General features: G+C 35.7%; 1 protein-coding gene across 11 annotated transcripts in view; it reads right to left on the bottom strand.

The window, feature by feature from the left end:
* Positions 1 to 12,345, bottom strand: part of DGKB (diacylglycerol kinase beta) — a 494,094-nt gene that overhangs the window by 77,822 nt on the left and 403,927 nt on the right. For all 11 annotated transcript variants that reach the window (XM_087773968.1, XM_087773975.1, XM_087773980.1 and 8 more), the window contains 2 exons: positions 6,525 to 6,615; positions 801 to 996 (listed from right to left, as the gene is read on the bottom strand). In XM_087773968.1, coding sequence (XP_087630094.1) covers positions 801 to 996; positions 6,525 to 6,615 — 287 coding nt within the window. The remainder of the gene's footprint in view (positions 1 to 800; positions 997 to 6,524; positions 6,616 to 12,345) is intronic.

Genomic DNA, 12,345 nt, shown 5'->3' with positions numbered 1-12,345 from the left:
GAAGAGAGTCTGAAGCAGGAGATACTCTTTTCCATAGGATAAAAAGAAAAAAAAAGTTTTTAAAGTCTAGTCTGTTCATCCCTTGGTGTGAACAGAACAGTGTTTTATAGTCACTAGCACTTGTGACTAGCAGTGATGTGTTACAATGCATAGTATTCAGATTTGACAAAGCAGAATAGAGATTACTATATACTGTAGTTTTTTTCAAAAATTATTGTCAAAATTTATGGAGCAAATGCTCCTAATCACCAGGAAAGCATAAGAGCCCTGAAAGGGTGGATCACACCCATGCAAGCAAGCTACAGCAATGCATTCAAGGACTGCTTACAGCATCACAGTATAGTAACATAAAATGTATAGACAGCTTGCTCTTGTTACTCTGAAGTAATTTTCCACAGCCTCAGGCCAAAGTCTGTTAGAAACAAGGCATGATTATCTCCAAGTTTTATGCACACTGACATTAAGAAGCATTATAAATGCTCAGTAAGCATTTTCCAACTCCAAAAACTCCAGGTACTTCTAGACTGAATATCGTAGTAGCAAACAGTGCCACATGGTGTGCTTAGTGTGCTTATCAGGTAACATTCGAGGCAGGTCTGCAAGTATATAGACTGTAATTGTCAGCACGTCTTTGTTTATGCCTTTGCTCCAGTGCTTCCCATCAGAAAAGCTAAATGCACAAGAAAAGAAATAGCTAAGAACCATCTATCCTTTTTCTTGACAAGAGGCAATACAAGGGCAATTATACAACTGAGTTGACTGTATGGAGCCAGATAGCCTATATTAATCTGTAAGCTTACCTTGGCATACAAACTTCAATTCCTTGGCATCTGTGACAGTGGTTCTTTTATCTGACCTCTTTTTTTCCGTCCGTCGGTGGCTACGTCTTTTCTTTGTCTCTCCCCAAAGATTCGATCCACCATGCATGCTCGGAATATTCAGAATAGCAATTCCTTCCAGAGAAATATTGGTTAAGTCTAGCTGAATTCCATCACACTGATTAGCAAGGAGAAAAAAGGAAAGGGGAAAAAAGAGAGAGAAAGCAGTAAAAGAGAAAGAAAAATCAGAATGTTCTACCTATCAGATATTTTTCTTCAACAATTCATCATTCTTAACACTGTTAATGGTTTATTCAGTGTTTACATGCAAGATATATACTTGTATCTGGAAAGAAGATATGAGATAGGAACAGATCCTCATTCAGAAAGCAAAACATGATTCCTATTCAGCTCTTGATTGCTTAAGTGTGGGACCATTTGGTAGAGTCTTGTTATCTGATACCTATTCATTGACCCAAGTGAAATATATTTGTAGCTTCACTACGCTATCAGCAGAAAAATGTTTATACTACAAAAATTTCTATACTACAAAAATTCCTTCCACACGAAACTGAATATAAAAGTCCCCACATACAGAGCATATACAGCTTTATGGAAAAGAGTCTAAGCGGGCCCTGAGAGCACAGAACATCACACCGATGTTAGTTTCAATCCAAAGGCACAACTGGCACATTAGCATAGGGCTATGCCTGACTAATAACTCCTACTGAGAGGTAAGATTAGTAAAACTGGGTACAGCAAAATGCAGATGCAGCTACAGCACTTCTTAGCCCAGAACTTCCATCAGCCAGTTCTCTGAAATATGCAGCATTGCCAAAGGAAAACACAGGATACGGAGCTAAAGAAAAGGCATCAGTGCTCTAAAAGCCTTCCAAGACTTACTGGACACACAGAAGAAATCTTACTCTGTGGGACAGTCCCTTCAGTGATGGAATCATTACTGTAGGGCACCTTGTGTCACTAGTCTGTATTTCTCCTGCTTCCTACAGCAACATTAGACATTGAAGCATTTTGTACGTGTACATTCCTTTGCTAAATTTGGCTTCAAATTATATTTTATAAAGGGACCATAATTTTCACTTCCAGAAGAATGGTTCAGGGACCTTAACCTACCAGCCTGTTCAGTAACAAACTGCAGCATCTTCTCAGGTGGCAAAAGCCTACCACATTTGCAAACGCAGTTCACCTGACACACATCAGATGAGATGTACCTAGCTTGATAGGACACACTTAGCCTTCATATACTATAATTTACTCAGGCTAAGTCTTCCTCCCCACCCACGTTGTTTTAGGATGAGGGGAAGTTCATAACCCATATAAAACAGCAAAATACTGAAGAACCTCCACAGAAGGAAAAAAGCTCCAACTTCAGATAACTATAGTTGAACCTGCAGGTGGAAGGCAAAACATCCAGTTCTACTTATTAATTCACTGAACCAGCCAAAGTTCCTAGGATTTATATACTTGTACCTTGACTAGAGGTGGATTAGCTTCATGCCTCACAACATAGCTAGATTATATAGACACCCTGGCAAGTCACACGCACCTTATAGTGTATAGCAGCATACTTTTAAAACATTAGATTCTGCTCCTGTAATGTTCTGAAAGCCAGTAGGGGGTCCAGTCATGCATTTAAAACTGATTACGGGTCTTAGTTTGTAATTCCAATACACAATAATCAGGAAGAAAACTGGAAAAATAATTAACCATGCTTCAGTAACAGTCCACTGACATCTTGCAGCTTGCTGCTCTGTGGGTCACTGGCACTTTTTCCTCTCTGCCTAAAACTTTATCACAGCTTTCAAGAAGAAAAGGAAAGTACAACTCAAAAATAACTGCATGTAATTATTTGTTTACCCTGAAACTTTCTGAGATCACAAAACAGAACTGTATTATCAGGCATATTCTGCCTCTTAATTCTTCTAAGAGTGTAAATCTGGAGAGAGAACAATTTCAACATTAAGGTTTCCATTTCATATTTGCTCTTCAAGAATTAAATTTTAAACCTGTGGATTATATTCATATAGGGAAACCTTTAAAGTCAAAAGACATATCTGGAAGTAAGTTGGCAGTTGTGGCAACTACTGTAATTGAAAGTGTAACGTTTTAATCACACTTTTCTTACAAGAAAAAAGTCATGGGTCTTCACTGTTATTTTGGAAGCAAATTTGTTTTTCCCCCCTATATTTTCTATGTATTAAATATTAAGATGATTTATTTTACTAAAAATTCTGCTCATGTGTATGCTCACTTACTGCTATACATTCTAGATAAACAGATATTAATTTCATAATTAAAAGTAATCTTGTGTAAATACCCTGCAGGCCTCAATGAATCAAACACATACTGTGTGTCAGGCCTCCCACTGTCTTCAAGTGGAATGTACTGGCTGGATAATTAGATAGTACATATTTTTTAACCTTATTTGCATGCATATTATATCTTTTGCACACTGACAAGCAGCAGTAACAACAAAAGTCAGATTACCAGAGGGAATTCCCACAAAGAAGTCTTCATTCCTTATAATTTGCAGCCTAAATTAAAATAATTTGATCTTTGACAAGGATGAAATGTCAAGCAGAAGGGGGTCCTCTACAAGCCACGGCCTGTGGCTTCTGAAATCTGCCTAATTTATGTCAGTCACTTCTTAATACATATTTAAGTATTACACGAGAAAGATGATAAATATGCAATCTGACACCTTTGGTATTTCCCTGCTGTTAATTTATAAAGGTCTGGCGTCCCCCAAACTGACTGGAATTATTTAAATAAAAGAAGAATTGTGAAATAGGATGGCACAGGGTCTGGCTTCCATTTTCACTCAATATTGAACACAGCAGGTAGTACACTAAGACAATTATTTGACTAGGCCTCAGAATCCCACAGTGACGAGGAACTTTCTGAATTAGTAAAGGAGGATTTCTTTTGTTCATACACAGACAAGAAGTTTGCGCTATAGGCACCTCTGCGTTGTCCTAACACATTCATACACTACAACAACAAAACACAGATGTGTTCTGCTCCTTTTCTTTTTTTTTTTTTTTCTTTTTTTCTTTCAAATAATACAATGATGCTGCCAAGAACAAAAGCATGCTTTTAAAATGCGGAGCGTGCCTACCTAGATTAGAAATAAATACTGGCACTTCTTTTCCTTTTTTGCTTTCTTTCCTGGCCTCAGTCCCTTTGCAGGGATCATCTTTTACACTTCATTCATTAGACCAAAATTTTTCAGATCGTCTCAAAGTTGAGAACATTATCCATGCCTGAAAACAGCTCAGACGAAGGCTTTGCTGTCTAACCAAGTGCAATATCATGCAAGAATACATGATTCTTTACACTCCTTTCCCCCACCCATTAATACCAGGTGGTACAGTAGGTTTCCTCTGGTCCCACAATGCTTTTACAGTGCTGCAGGTATGGACCATGCCATCTCCATTTATACTGGATCTATGCCTACTCTCATTAAATACACTTCACACACCTTTCTTTTTTTCTGAAGTGAAAATAAAGTGTAAGTGCTCTAATCTGTAAAGTCTTAAGCCTCATTTACTGATACATTATTATTAAAAATAAATACTTAATTTTGCCCTTTTTTTTTTTTTCTTAAGAGCCTATGTTTCTCTCCTCGACTTCTTGGATCCCAATTTGGAAATAAAAGCACATCTTATTCTGGATAACATAAGAATTTACTGTCCAAACTTTGTTCTGCATCTCACACAGAAGAAAATATACAGAATATAAGAGACATGATCGTATATCAGGAAAGCCAAGCTTAATTAGGATAGAAATCAAATATAGGGTTTGCCCACAGAATGTTTGATTGCTGTCTCCCAGCTCAGGGATACCGATCCTTAATCTTCATGGGCTTTGTTCCTTCAAATTTGGCTGTGGAGCAAACTCATTCTTTGTGCATTTTATTCAGAGTGAAATGTGGTATCGTACACCAACCTCTCATTTACAGCAACATCCCCAAGCAAGGGGCAGCAGGTTAAAAATCAGATGAAAACAGTGCTACTCCCAACTGTTTATAACATACAAACAAGAAACATTAGATACAAGCATATTGGCAAGCATTGTTCATTTAATGTAATTTACTCATTCTAAATAAATCTGTAAATAACTACCTCCTAACACTTCTTGTGTAAACATTTTCGAAACTATTTCCCCTATGATTTTTGTTCCTAATTGTAGGACTAATGATAATGACCAGGATAGATGAAGTGAATATTAACAAAAATATACTGGCAATCTAATACTTCATTGGTAATAATAGTGTTATTGATATGAATTGGTAATAATTATACAACTGGTATCAGCAGCATCACAAACTTGTATGCATACTATTTGCTTTGGTATGTTAACATTTCATCACCCTTTCAATGGTTACAATTAGATGGTTAAAGATCATCACATCTTACAGGTTATATAAGATTTTTTGCCAGATAGAAATATTTTCTTGGGAAAGCCTGCTCTTCAATTTGTATTTAATCAAAAGGTACATTTAACTTGCAGTATATTAAAATCAAATCAAATCAGGTAAGCATTTCTTCTAATAACTAATCAAATATTTTTCAGGCTACATGTACTTAAACCCAGATGTGTGAAGCACCGTCTTGGGAAGCAAGGGTTTTTTTTGTTTGGTTTGTTTTTCCCAGGAGTTTTATTTGGTTGTTTGGGATTTTTATTAATTTTTTAATCTAACATGTATGGAGCATGTTTCCACTTTAAAAAGAAACATAACAGCATATCAGGCAAGTCTGGCACCACAGGTCTTACAGTTTCAGTCTCAGTAGTCTTTGTTACTGTTCTACTACCAGACCCATGGTCCCTTCAGATCATTTCAGCCTTCGCCTTTCAGGAGGCTTTGACCAGAATCTCATAGCTCTCACCATACCTCTCCAAGTGCCTCATGCTACTATACAAATACTTCATTGAGATGTGCTGTTTCTCATTACTATTGGAAAGGAAAGGCACCATAATCCTCTTGAGAAATGATTTCATTATTTAACCTAAATTCTCAGGTTTGTACCTTCACTCATTTCACATTTTTTATTTACTGATTTATAAATATCAGCCCCCCCAAACAGTTTATGTAATGGCCATCAAAGTAGCAGTGGCACATTATTTTAAATTCCTATTTTGTCTGTAACTATCCTGTGTCTTTCAGTTAATGTTCGATGTATAATGGAAAGATGACCCCTTGTGCAGAGAGAAAAGCTATTTAATGAAGGGGAATGATTCCAAAAAATATATATTCTTTAACCTTTATTCAGGAAAGTAAGTACAATTTTAGGGAATTGAGTTTTAAAGGTTATAAAAACTTGGGACCTAGAAATAATAAGATTTTTTTTTTTTATTTTAATCCTGCAGCAGCTCTCACTCCCTCCGACAGTCTTTCATTTTTCCATCTGACCTAGCCACACTCCCTATTGATTTCTAATGTTATATTTCACCTCTTGACCTTGTCTACTGTATTAAGACTTCACTAATCATCAAACTGAACTTTGTTCCAGTGTGCAGGGCTAGACTACAAATAGACATGATAAAAATAATATTTTGGAATATAGGGTCGAAAGGATGTGCACTGCTTTGCCTTGTTGGATTCAGGCATTCTGCACCCTTGCTCCCTGCATTTCAGCCAAACTAGTGACATTTCAAGGAGAAAGGCAACAATTAGTTTCTTACTTCTATTTCTACAGATTCATGCAGCTTCTTACAGGTGGCTGAGAAAGTTTCCGAAGTGCCAAATTCAAAATACCAAAATTTGTTCTTCATTCTGAAACAAGAAAAAAAGAAAAGAAAAAAGAAAGATCTTATTCACTATCAATATGTGACAAAAGTGATCATCCTGTCTTCCATTATAAGTAATGGCAAAGGCTTGGGAACATGTGACATCCCATTTGAAATAGATGAGCTCATAATTTTCAAAGCTTAAATGTTGGTGTCAAGTTGTATGATATCCCCTAAAGGGATAACAGGAATGTGTTGAACTGACAGGTTCAAATGTACCTTTGACTTTTCTTTTTCAGTGACTATCAGAATATTTTTTGTCACTTAACCAGTGACATGCCTCAGAAAAATGTATTGATTTTATTTCATGTCTTATACCTACTATATGATTTCTGATTCATGGTTAAAATCTCTATCCCGCAGAGCACTAGAATGTGCAGGCAGGGCACTCCCATCATGAAGAAGAGCCAAGAAAAAAACATAGCTTACCTTAAGTTAGTTAAAGGGAAAGGTAAAAGCTTATTGTTCATGATGACAGATGAGATATTCAAAGAAAATAAAAATTCCAGCTCTAACAATCTTTAGATATTTTGCAGTAGGAGAGCTGTATTACCAGGTAATTAACTCATAGACACATTTTAAATGGGTGATGGGACCTGCATCTTGAAGTTCATTAACAGATTCTACAGAAAAATAAAACTGGATATAAATGCTAGTAAATTGCTTAGTTTGTCATGACAGCAGGCAGAGATTACACTTTTTTCTTCTTAAATACATAAAGACTGCACTTCTGTTTTACCAGATTTATTGCATACTGTTAAATATAATCAGGACACCAGCAGTACCATTTCAAATAAGTATGTGCAGTTTTGTTTAACTCTCACGAGTAATTATTATTGTGTAACAAAACAAGAAGATAAACTAAAAAAAAAAAAAAAGACACTGAATTAGAATTCATTATTCACACTTAGGAATCAGATATAAGCACAGTTCATCCACTTGTATAAACTGTTTTCTGACAAAGACACAGTGCGGTGTGCTTGGAACTTGAAAATGACTGGGTTGGCATAAGCTAGAAGCGGAGAAGAGTGAAATGCAGACGTAGATGACTGTCAAACATGCCAGCAAAAGTACAAATCCTACCCTTGGTACTTATTTCAAATCACACCTAAAAGTCTACTTAGTGGCTCTTGAAGTCCACTTAATGGCTCTTAAAATCACAAAGGGAGAAGGGGCACTACAGTATGTGAGCCAGCAGTTCCTGGTACAGTACCAGAGGTGTGCAAGGGTGTCCAACCTGGCAGCCTGCACGGGGTGGGAAACAGAAGAATAATAAGAGAGAAATCAACACATTTCTGAAGAAGAATTTACAGGCATTTCCAAAGGTTTTTGCACACAAAATCTGAAAATGTTTGGAAACCGTTTTTGAGAACCTGCTCTGGGATAAATGGCATATTCTCAAAAGAGCTCTAACAACCAGAAGGGCTCAGACCAGATTGAACTTCCAAACTCCAAGAGTCTGTGAGTGGAAGTGATCTGATGTACGTTTCTTCTACGCCTGCAGATTAGTTAGCACACTGACATGCTGACATGGATCAAGTGCTCTATTTATGCCAACGTCTATGAAGAAATGTAGAGTCCTTTAATTTCCAAACAAGTGTGAACAAAGTACTGAATTCCTATTGGGTCCTTTTGGAAAATCTGGATGTAGTTATTTTCCTGCAACTTTCTACACAGGGATAATGAATAATGAAACAATAAAAAAGCCTGATATAAGTATTCAGAAAAAAACTTTGTCATTTCTTTTGATCCTATTGTTAAGATCAACAAGCCTTTGCATCTTCTTTGAGAGCCTTTCCATCTTCTCCTTTGAGAGCCTTTCCTCTTGCTATTCAGTTTTTTTTACCTCAAATGAAGCATCTTTTCTTTTTCTCTATTGAAAAGTCTACTTTAAATTGACTTCTTAGCACTGTATATAATAAACTCTTTGACTTGTGCAAAGATAAAATAGACAGATATATTTTAGAGTAATTCAGAATGTATTGTGTCAAATTAATGTATTTTGAGTTCAGCAGAACAAACCCCAGCATTGTCAGTGCACTCAAGGTTTACTAGAACATTTAGATCTGTAAATCAAAACATTGTATAACTATATGAGAGAAGATTAAGTACATTTATCAGGTGAGGTTTTGATGGTAGATGTATTTCTTGTCATTTAATATACCCTATAAGATCCTTTAGGCCAAAAAATGTAGTCTTGTGAGCCTGTCCTCCTTTCTGTAGATTACTATATCTCTGTTTTTAAGGATAGAAAGACAACCTACTCAACAGCTTTTCGAGTACAAAGGTAGATGTAGATACAAATAATTTTATTCTTCATTTTCAAAAGGATTTACCAGCTCCCTTTACCAGCCATGAAATAGATTAGATTGCATGTTTTTATTCAAATGCACTATATTTTTTATTGAACAGAAAACTGTACTGTATCTTTTCTTATATGTACAAAACAAAGTTAAATGTAAAGAAATCAAGACAAATTATACTAAAATTTCCATAAGCAAGACCAGTCTTACTATTATAGTAAACACTCTACTTTTTCTAATAATAAACAAATCTCTGTATTCATACCTTTCACTTGCATTCCTCTTTCAAACAAGTGAGGCTTACCTGCTTATCAAGACAGCAGCAAATAGTAGAAGAGTCCATTTAGAAGATTAATGAACTACTCTCGTGGCCATTCTAATTTCTTTCAGAATAGTGTAAGTAAATTTTAGACCAGTAAACAAATACATATTTAATGACAATTTTGCAGCATTAAAACTGTAAGAAACTGAATCACGGGCTGCTGTAACATCTACTTTCTCTCTCTCTAAGTGTTATATAGTAGCACTTTTCTTTACAACACTGGTTCTATTGGAATAGGAAAAGGAATAGATTATTTTACAGGAAAGTGTGTTTGTATATGCTTCAAAGTGCATAGCTAAACTCTTAAACAACTTCGTGTTTGAAAATACAATATAAATAAAACATCAATCATGATTAAAGGCTGACATATCTAATCTTGCTATTGGATTACAGTATGTCAAAATATATACAGTCTATGGATGTAGGAACAACAAAACAAAACTGTACTTCAAGAGCCTAAACACCTTTTATGCTGGCAGTGTTCCATACCCTCAAGTATTGGTCAATTTTCTGATAAGTGGAATGATCTTCTTAAACATGGATGAAACAAATTGGCAAGACAGTATGGGAAGGCTAATACTGTCATTTCTTATAGTGTTTCTATACTGTGAATAAATATTAGACTTAGAAACTTGGATATGTTTCTTGGAAAAGTTCAGGCTAATGTTTGGTAATCAAGGCAAAATGATCAAAATAGTCTGTGATATGGGTTTGCTCCATTATTAGTTAATCAGAAACCCCCCTACTGCTAAAACTATTTTATATAACCTTTCTGATTAAGCAATTACAAGGCATGTCATTGAAAAATTGTCCTGTATCTAAATATGGAAATAGTAAATACTGCATTCTACACCTGAAGAGCATCTATACTTCATTGCAGTATGCACACTCTGTCACAACGTGCATAACAATAGACCAGCTATAGGCTGCTAATAAAAGGTCACGACAATAAAACAGGAGCATCTTTAAACTTAACACCAGAATATGAATTTGTTTCTTAATGCTCTACAGTTGGGGCAGTTGGTCATTGCTACGTTTGTAAGTTTGTCACACTTTCTACCACATTCTATTCACACTTCTTATATGTACTATATGTATTTATTATATTTATTTCCACTTTAGTTATGCAGTGTCAAGCTTCAATGACTTGAGCTAAAAATTTCTACATCAGGAAATTTCTGACTGCAATTTTTACAAAATCTCAGCTGAAATACTTTGACCATTTTTGAAAATGACTGGAGAAAACCATGTATATTTGCTTATATTAAGTGTGTTTGATAACATACACTTTGAACTGTTTTAATAGAGCTACACTTTCAAAGCAGAGATTTTAAATTTAGCACAAGGATGGCCTTGCATCAAGAATATGCCTCTGGCCATCTGCATGAAAATACATATAGAATTTAACTATATTATGACCATTTGGAAATACACTCTGGGAAAGCTTTATTTTCAATATTCTCATATGTCAGGGAAACAACAATTTTTTGTCTCTAGTTCTGTCATCTTTTATCCTTTAACCTATACAAAGTATAGAGATTTTTACTCATGAAACTACTAGGATTCTTAATTTTTCCAAGGTAAATTCCTTGAAAAGTCCAATGCCAGGAAGCAATCTCTACCACAAATCTGTGCAAGAACGTCTGCTCATGGACAAGCAGCACTTGGTTTCCTCCATAAACTATACTGTTCCTCAAAATCTAATCCTTAAGCACTGCCTTCTGAAAACATTTTTTTTTTAGAGCTATTTCAATTATGTTGCAGAAGTACTGTTTGTTTGTCAGTGAGTGTCAAGAGTTGGTCTCAGTCTATATCATCAACTTGTATAAAGCTTCCAGCATAAAGCTCCCATTCTAAGAGCAGTATTCATGAACAACAGTGTACAGAATGCAATAAATTTAAAAAAAAAAATCCATGGAAAAAAAAAAAAAAGAATAGGAAAGAAGCCATATAGAGCGGATGCTTATCATCTCATTCACCACATTTCTGGAAGGTGCTCAGAGCCACAGATTCAGGGTAAGTATTTAAAAGGAACAGGTCTCTCTGGCTCCCTTTTCCCCCTTGTTCACTCTTTTGTGCTCTGTTCCAAGGAAATGTGGAATAACGTGTAGAACCACCTCTGCAGGGAATCAAAAATACCAGAGAAGTGTGCAGAAATGGAGGTGTGAGACAGAGGTGTACTTCCACAGAGGAGAAAGTGTGAAGAGTCCAAGAGGAGAAAGTGGGTGACAAGTATATGTGAAAAAAAAAAGGAGATCATCATCAGGGAAAATAGAGGAATCAAGAAAGAGAAGAATGAGAAAAAGACAGGAATGTAATTTAAAAATGCATTGAAGTTCTGCAATGCTGAAAGAAGAATGATGATAAAATAGAGAAGGGAAGAAAAAGAAAATAATCCTAAAGGAGACCCAAGTAAAAACACATATTTCTGAAGTCTGAAAATATGGATAATAAGGTCTAAAAATGAAACTGGGAGTAGAGGAAATGCCATACTGGGCAAAAAGCTGAACATCTGTTCCAATATTCTGTCATTGACAGTGGTTAGTACCAGAGACTTTGGAGAACAGTGTAAACTCCACGTAGCATACAGCTGGGAATAATCTAGCTCTAAGGAAGGTTTATTATTATTTATGATTCTATCAAATTGAAAGAGGGTACGTTTAGATTAGACATAAGGAAGATTTGTTTTATGACGAGGGTGGTGAGACAGTGGAACAGGTTGCCCAGAGGAGGTGCGGATGCCCCATCACTGGAAGTGTTCAGAGTCAGGTTGGACCCGGCTTTGAGAAACCTGCTCTAGTAAGATGTCCCTGCACATGGCAGGGGGGTTGGACCAGGTGATCTTTACAAGTCTCTTCCAATGCAAACCATTCTATGATTCTATGATTTTAATTCAGACAGTTTATAGTATGAAGCAATATGAAAAAAGAAGAAGAAAAAAAAAAAAAAAAGACTAGCCAAATTCATGGGAGAAAAATTACCCCTTTTTAAAAAGGAAAAGAAAAAAACAACCCAACTTGTTTAGGTTAATCTGTGGCTGTGTCCTGTTTTATTAGAGTTTGGAATTTCATATTGCATTTAAAAAAACACC

The sequence above is a fragment of the Nipponia nippon genome, unplaced genomic scaffold (assembly GCF_047370975.1).
Source record: "Nipponia nippon isolate SJK-2023a ecotype South Korea unplaced genomic scaffold, ASM4737097v1 scaffold_1, whole genome shotgun sequence".
NCBI classification, from domain to species: Eukaryota; Metazoa; Chordata; class Aves; order Pelecaniformes; family Threskiornithidae; genus Nipponia; species Nipponia nippon.
The sequence above is the reverse complement of the archived record's forward strand: the minus strand, read 5'-3'. Positions and strand labels throughout refer to the sequence as shown.